This window comes from Aegilops tauschii, chromosome 1, assembly GCF_002575655.3.
Source record: "Aegilops tauschii subsp. strangulata cultivar AL8/78 chromosome 1, Aet v6.0, whole genome shotgun sequence".
NCBI classification, from domain to species: Eukaryota; Viridiplantae; Streptophyta; class Magnoliopsida; order Poales; family Poaceae; genus Aegilops; species Aegilops tauschii.
In genome coordinates, this window is record NC_053035.3 from 444464201 (window position 1) to 444471571 (window position 7371).

The 7371-nt window shown below is 44.4% G+C and overlaps 1 protein-coding gene across 1 annotated transcript; it reads right to left on the reverse strand.

Annotated features, from left to right (window-relative positions):
- Nucleotides 1–650: 650 nt before the first annotated feature.
- Nucleotides 651–6089, reverse strand: LOC109741065 (periodic tryptophan protein 2). The gene is made up of 8 exons (XM_020300140.4): nt 4809–6089; nt 4028–4279; nt 3843–3935; nt 3335–3706; nt 1747–2091; nt 1429–1656; nt 1147–1338; nt 651–1045 (listed from the first exon to the last, which is right to left on the reverse strand). Exons 1-7 carry the CDS (start codon nt 5991–5993, stop codon nt 1168–1170), a joined length of 2646 nt encoding a protein of 881 aa, XP_020155729.1. The 5' UTR covers nt 5994–6089; the 3' UTR covers nt 651–1045; nt 1147–1167.
- Nucleotides 6090–7371: the final 1282 nt, after the last annotated feature.

A 7371-nucleotide genomic window follows, 5' to 3' on the forward strand; every position in this document is an offset into this window, starting at 1 on the left:
ATATATGCGCCTTATCTTCCACTTTCGTGTTGGGACTAAAAAATATACTAGATTTTTCAACACTCACCATTTGCCCCGAAGCAGCACAATAAGAATCCAAAACTGATTTCAGCGCCTCCACGTTCATCGAATTAGCTTGCATCAGGATAAGTGAATCGTCCGTGAAGAGGAGATTTGAAATAGATGGGCCCTTGTTATGAAATGAAAAGAGAATTCAGGTGGGCTGAGGAGGGGAGTCACCAATAATTTTCATCTATCAACGTAGAAGTACATTTGTTCGCGGACGGAGGTAGTGTACTCGCACCATCGTTCGTCCGTGTCATAATCATCAACATACTTCGTTCACCTAGATTCTTTGATACAAGTAGTTGCTTAAAATTCTCATCCCCCTTCCAAATTATTTTCATTAGCCAAGCAGAAAAGACAATTATTATTGTCAAACGTGCCGCGGTGGATACACTCTACTGGCCATGGTCCTCACAGCTAGCATCGGAGGCTTCTTCAAATTAACAGCTGTTAACAGTGATGTATTGACTCCATCTTAAAACTAAGATTGGTCTGTTTGTGTTGTCAAAAGAAGACACTGATTTGTGTGTTTAGTGTTGACGTGGCAAATCGATCGGTCCTTGTCAAGCTAGCCGACTGGTCAATTTAGGGAATAAAGTTTCAGAATTAAATCACAGGCAGGCATCCACAACATCACGAGTTTACCATCTAATATCTCTGCGCTCGTTTGTAAAACGCGCTTGAAAGACATTGTTCCTAACAAAATTTGGTCACACGGACGGGTACAAACACACAACCTGAAGAGACTAGCTACCCACTTCGTGGTCCAAGAGACAATCCTTCCTCCCCGGACAAAAATGCCAACGTCCTCAGCTCAACTTTCAGCCCTGAGCATCAAACATATTGGTTAACCAGCATACAGCCACTGCGCATGTAAATGACGCAAGAGTGCAGATTCGGCCGGCCGCATACTGGTTGGCAGAAAAAATGAACTCGGCTGCTCATGTGCCCAGTGATCATGTTGGTGCTATAACAACCACTGCAGGAACACAAGGATGATCTGTGTCAGTTCCCATTTTGCGAGACTTAATAAAATACGTCTGTGACAATTGCAAACATAAAGATGAGTGAAATACTCACGAAATATGTGCCGACCATGGCCTAACTCTTTGTCCCAGCAGAGCTCAGGTATTTGAGCATGTACTCGTTGGAGGAACAAGTGTCCGCCAGATCCTGGTGTAGTTTTGTTATAGATTTCTGCAACGACTTGAGAGCAGGAAGCAAGGTCCTGGAGTTCTGCTGGATGTAGCTTCCATCAACCTTGCAAAGCTCCTAGTAACGAAAATATAAATCAGAATAAGATATTCAGTGTTTCACCAAGACCAGCAGCTTCGACAGAAAAAAGGAAGAGGAGAATGGCACCTGAGCCCAGAGCAGGATGAATTCCAGATGGGGGCAGCTTTCCAGGAGGTCAGCGAATGCATCGATCAATCTCTGAAGATACTTAAAGGGTACTGATGAGCAGATTGCTCGTACATTGGATGGATCCACAGCAAAGATGCATTTCTTAATCAAGGAGTCTTCGTTTAACCGGAGGCTCAGTACAAGGGCTCTCTGTTGTTGGTTTTCTGCAAGAGCTTCCTCCACTTTCTGTACAAACACGAAGCACATGAATTTGTTATGGATTGATCAGCACCATCTTGGGACAATCAATTCTCAAAAAAGACATGAAGTAAATACCTCAGGAGTAACATCAATGTCAAGATCCGTTGGATCAAAAATAAATGATTCATCAACCGAGTACAACAGAACACCATCAGTGGTCGCTGCAGCAAAAGATCTTCCTGTTGGAGCAAATTTCACACATTTTGTCCGAGCTATGGGCCTTCCACGATTTGCCATGGATCCAGGTAAACCATGCCCCAGGCTACCTCTTGTCTGTTGATCAATTCCATCCTCAACATCACTATCTTCGTCATCGATTAGATCTAGTGGACCAGCATCAGTCATATTTTTTGAATTCAGAAAATCAAGAACTCCATCCAATGAAAGATTGCGAGTGATCTGGAATCTACGCAACAGCACCTGCACAGATGACATTGGCAAATACAGAAGACAATGAATAACTTCAATCATTAATGTGAACAACAAAAGGCATTCTTACAAAGTTACAATCATGTCAATCACTGAAGATAATGTCAATCTCGAATGCACGGGTACTTCAGCTGACCAGCGAATCCGTATCGGATACCATATCCGATACCGATACTCCTCCGATACGCCCCCGGTACGTATCGCTGGAGTATCCGAGAATAAATGATTTAAAACAATTACGATACTCTAAGGATACTTGGCCAGTATGTTTTGGATACTTTTCCAGCCCAGTTAAGAGCCCGCTCAGCCCAGTTAAGAAGCAACCAGCAACCCAGTGCCTCGATGCCCCCATCCTTTCCCTCACAGTGTCTTTCCTCCCTCCCATGCACACACCAGGCGGCGGCTGTGTCGCCAGCAGCTGCTCACCCAGGTCCCAGGGCCAGCAGCAGTGGCGGCTAGCCGGCGACGAGCTCCTCCTCCTACTCACCAACGTCCCCTCTCACGCAACAGCCATGTATGGACACTTCTCTTCTCCATTTCTCCTGCCCAGCCAAGCTCATCTCCTCTTCTTTCTTCTCTGATCTCTGAAGATCTATCATTCTCATCTCCTCCAGATGGCTTTGAGTACCTACAACGTATCCGTATTGGCACTTTTTGAAAATGACGAATTTACGTATCCGTATTGGCCCGATACTGATACCCGTATCCGTATCGGTGCATTCGAGATGTCAATGGACACCTGACCACATGCATCTTAGCTGTTACCACAACACGAGGGGCAACATTCAGATGTGGCATTGGCAAATACAGAAGACAATGAATAACTTCAATGATTAATGTGGACAAAAGGCATTCTTACAAAGATACAATCATGTCAATCACTGAAGATAATGTCAATGGACACCTAACCACATGCATCTTAGCTATTAGTATCTTTTTAGGTTCATGAGGTTACCAGGAAAATATTTTTGGTGACCAAGTCAAGCAAACATTGGGTTACCAACTAATAATAGACAAAGTTTTTACCAAACTACATAATAGACAAAGTTTTTACCAAATGTTGGCATCAAACCAATTATCCTAAATGTTGGCAAGTACAATGGTAGCCAACCAAGCACTAGCCAATATTTGGCATTCGCCAAATGTTGGCATGCCAATTTTTGGCATCAAAGCAATCATGCTCTAAATGTGTGTATGCTACAAAGTTGTTTTATCACAAGAAAGATTTCCTGACCTGTTCTCCAATATCGTACATGCAGATATATTTGCTGTTTCCTCCTGCTAAAATATAGCTTCCATCGGCAGAATAGCACAGTGTCGTGAAGTACTTTCCTATACTTGTATTAGCTGCAGATCTTCTATCTGTCATGAGGCGCCCACCAGAAATATCCCTGCGACCTTCAATTGTATACATCAATAAGCCATCAAAAGGATCCCAGAAATTGATTAGGCCATCTAGTGTGCTGCATGCAATCTGCCTTCCGTCAGGACGATAAGCCAAGGTAAGAACATCATGTGAGTGTTGAAATGTTTCCACAGCACCCTTGCTCTCAAATACATCCCAAAGACGAACGGTCTTGTCCCACGATGATGAAGCCAAAATAGCCTACCAAACATAAGCTAGTTACTCTTTCTGTGAATTTAAAAAATACATAGAACCAATAATAGAGCAGTTTCAGCACAATTTCCTTGTGCGCACTAACAAGGAATGAGAACCAAAAAACATCAAAGCATGGACTTACACTGATTGGTGAAAACATTAGACCATGAACGGGTCCTTGATGGCCACTGAGTACATCCAATAAACGACCGGTCTTCATTGACCAAACATAAATCTGCATCAAAAACATTGTGGTTATTGAGGAACTAGAAGTAGAGCATAGGCGACAAAAGGATTGCCAGAAAAATGTTGACTGCATACACCCACCTCAAATGAATCAAGTGTTCCAGCACAAATTACTTCCCCACTCTGATCTGCCGTTAAAGAAACAAATTGTCTAGGTGAAGGGGTCGTAAATGTCTTGAAGTTACGATAACGGAACAGATCCCATGCTCGAATAGTCCCATCAAGGGAGGCACTGAGAAGAGAATGGTTATTCGCCATAAAATGAACTGCAGTAACAGCATTTGTATGCTCGGAAAATGTTATGAAACAAAACCCAGTGGCAGCCGTCCAGACCTACAGAGAGCCAGTCACGTGTATCAAACTCGCAGTGCAGGATAATGATACTTCAAAAAAAAAACAATATGGTTTCAAACCTAGGAAAATTTGTGACAGTTATCATTTCTGGTTTTCAATACATAGATGAATAGCTGACATTTTTCAATTCAAATGAATAAGATTGATGTAAGTAGTTCTTCAAAGAGGTTAAGAAAATCAATTACTCCATCTCAATAGCACTTCATCAAGTATCTCGACCTACTTTATGAGCCCATAACTCGTATTATAATTAAAAAGGCTTTCAACCGAATTTCAAACAAGGACCCCAAGCAGAAAGGGGTAGCGACTGAAGTTTTATCTAAAAATACCCTCCATCAAAGTATCTCAACCTACTGTATATGCACTACTTCTAAGTTGTAACATAGTTAAAAGGCTTTTGAATACCACAGCAAGCAAGAAGCCCCCCCCCCCCCCCCCCCCCCGGCCCGGCCCAAACAGAAAGAGGACATAGAAAAGATTGCAAATGACATTAGTACTTCAAACACACCTTGACTTTGTTATCATCAGCTCCAGTAGCAATTAACTGAGAATCTGGTGAGTATGCAATGCAGTTCACATCAAAGTAGTGACCCTGCTGCTTCAAAATGTAGGTCTCTGACCGCCACTCCCACACCAGCAGTTGCCCAAGCTTGGCACACCCAAAAACTAGCCAATTCCCCAAGCTGTTGAAAATAGCAGTAGTGATCTTCTCCCTTGATATTGACAGCTGGCAGTGGCACACAAAGTCCGGCATCTGGTACAGCCCAAATACCCCGTTAGAGAACCCAACCACCACCATGTCAAGATCCCGGTGGTAATCGCAGGCTGTTAACTTAGCAGGTGCCTGCATGAAGAAGTTCTTCTTCTGCAACTCCCACTTTGCCAAATGAAGTGGAGTAGTGCTGGGCTCTTCCAGTTCTCCCAAACTCTTCCTCTTCCTGTTCCCAGCATCAATTTCCGGCTCACCATTCTGCTCTGATTCCTGCTCCGGTGTCCCGGGTGAAGGCGGAGATGCAGCATCATCGCCCTCCACCAAATTCCATGTAAAGATAGCTCCGTCCTTTGAAACCGTGTAGACCCCGTGGACTCTGCCCGTCTTCTTATCGGTGGCGAAGAAGGCGCCGACGACAGCCGCGCGGTGGCCAAGGAAGAGAAAGGGCTTGTTCCCGGTGCCCCGCTTGACGGGCAGGAGGCGGGCGGTGAGGTCCTTGCAGGCGACGAGGAGGGAGGCGGAGTCGGGGGACCAGTCGAAGGAGGTGACCCCGGCGGCGAAGCCGGGGAAGGTGCGGAGGAGGTGGAAGGGGAAGAACTCCCTGCGGAAGGAGGGCGAGCGCCAGATCTGGACGAGCTTCCCGACGGCGACGGCGATGAACTGGCCGTCGGGGCTGAAGCGGACGGCGGAGGGGGCGGCCTTGAAGGAGACGCGGTGGAGGACGGCGCGGCGGCGGAGGTTGGCGTAGAGCGCGCGGCCCTTGTCGTCGCAGGCGAGGAGGAAATCGCCCGAGGGGGAGGTGGCGAGGCGGGCGATGTTGGCGGAGGACTCGAAGGGGAGGGTGAGGGAGGAGGCGGCGGCGAGGTCGGTGGTCGCGACCCGGTTGCCGACCGCCGAGAGGAGCACGGAGGAGTCCCCCGCGAAGACGGCGTCGCCGCCGCGGTACGGCGCGCCCAGCAGGTTCTGGAAGCGGTAGTTCATGGCGGGCGGCCGGGCGGGCTTGGGGGCTAGGGTTTTGGGGTGGGGAGGAAGGGGACGAGGAGGGTGTAGTTGACGACGAGAGAGGGTTTAGCCCTGGATTCGAAGTTTTGGTGGGCCGAATGGTTCGGCTGGAGACTTGGAGAGGGACAGTCTCTGGCCCAACTGTGGAGCGGGCTAAGATGAAATTGAACATGATTTCTCGAAAAAAAAAATGGAATTGGACATGGCCTGTCAGAGTGAGTTTTTTTTTAGGTGAGGGTGAGTTTTTGCTCAGCAAAAAACTGACGGTGGACCACATAACACATGTGGTAAGCAATCCAAATAATTCCAAAAAAAAACTGACCGTGGCAGCAGTTTTTTTTTTTTGAACACTCCGTGGCAGCAGTTCAGAAACAAAAACTGTGATAGGCAGAGTATAAGTACGTACATTTAGGTGAGATGGCCGGATCAATTCACAAATTTACTTCCTCGTTCCGTAATATAGTGTAAACTGGTTTTTGTATAAGTATAGTTTCACAAACTTTGACTAAGCTTATATAGATAAAAATTATATACACATCTACAATAACAAATGTATATCACACGAAAATATGTTTCTTGAATAATCTAATGTCATTGGTTTGATATTCTGAGGGATGGTAATTTTGTTTTACAAACTTAACCAAACTTGAAATATACTACTCGTAGGCATGCACTATACTTTAGAAAGGAGCGAGCACTTATTCATTTGCATGTTGAGCTCGTCTTTCACTTGTAAATTAGTACCATGTAATATTTGTTTTAATTTATAAAAGATAACTAATTTTTGCTAGTATGCATGACAAAAGCATGTCATTTACACTTTCAAGCATGGTTTGAATTTAATTAAAAGTAAAGAATGATTCGGATTACATTATGAGCAGATTAGAACAGACTCCTCAATTAGCTTACTCCCATATTTCGAAGTTCTCATGCATTTTGCATTTCATTGAAAATATCTTCATTTATTTCAAAATGAATTGTTTTATATTCTAAATTTTGATGACGCTGACTCGAATTCTTTTTTACAGAGTGCACATTATCTTTTTTGTCTTTGGATGATTTGGAGATTGCTCACCACGTATGCTCATTATCTTTGATATGGACATCAAGAAGTTTTTGCTTTAAAAAATTGCCTAGGTGGAGAAATTTATAGCTAGGTAGGGATTTTCCGAGTATATGATTGGTGCTCCCAGCCCTATAGCAAAAAATATATATAGTAATTGTAAAAAAAAACATGTCTTTTGTGACATCAAGCATTGTGCTCGTACAAAAAAAATAGCCAAAAAATACTTCCATGATATTCCGGGCGAAGAAAACAAAGCTAATAGTACTATTCAAGTTACTTTGTCATCACTAA

Bases quoted from the DNA above. Each gene is read 5' to 3' on its own strand.
- LOC109741065 (XM_020300140.4), bottom strand. From the start codon at position 5,993: ATGAACTACCGCTTCCAGAACCTGCTGGGCGCGCCGTACCGCGGCGGC. The intron at 4,280-4,808 runs GTGTGTTTGAAG...GGCTCTCTGTAG, and splicing joins CTGATGATAACAAAGTCAAG to GTCTGGACGGCTGCCACTGG. The intron at 1,339-1,428 runs GTGCCATTCTCC...TTTCGTTACTAG, and splicing joins TCATCCTGCTCTGGGCTCAG to GAGCTTTGCAAGGTTGATGG.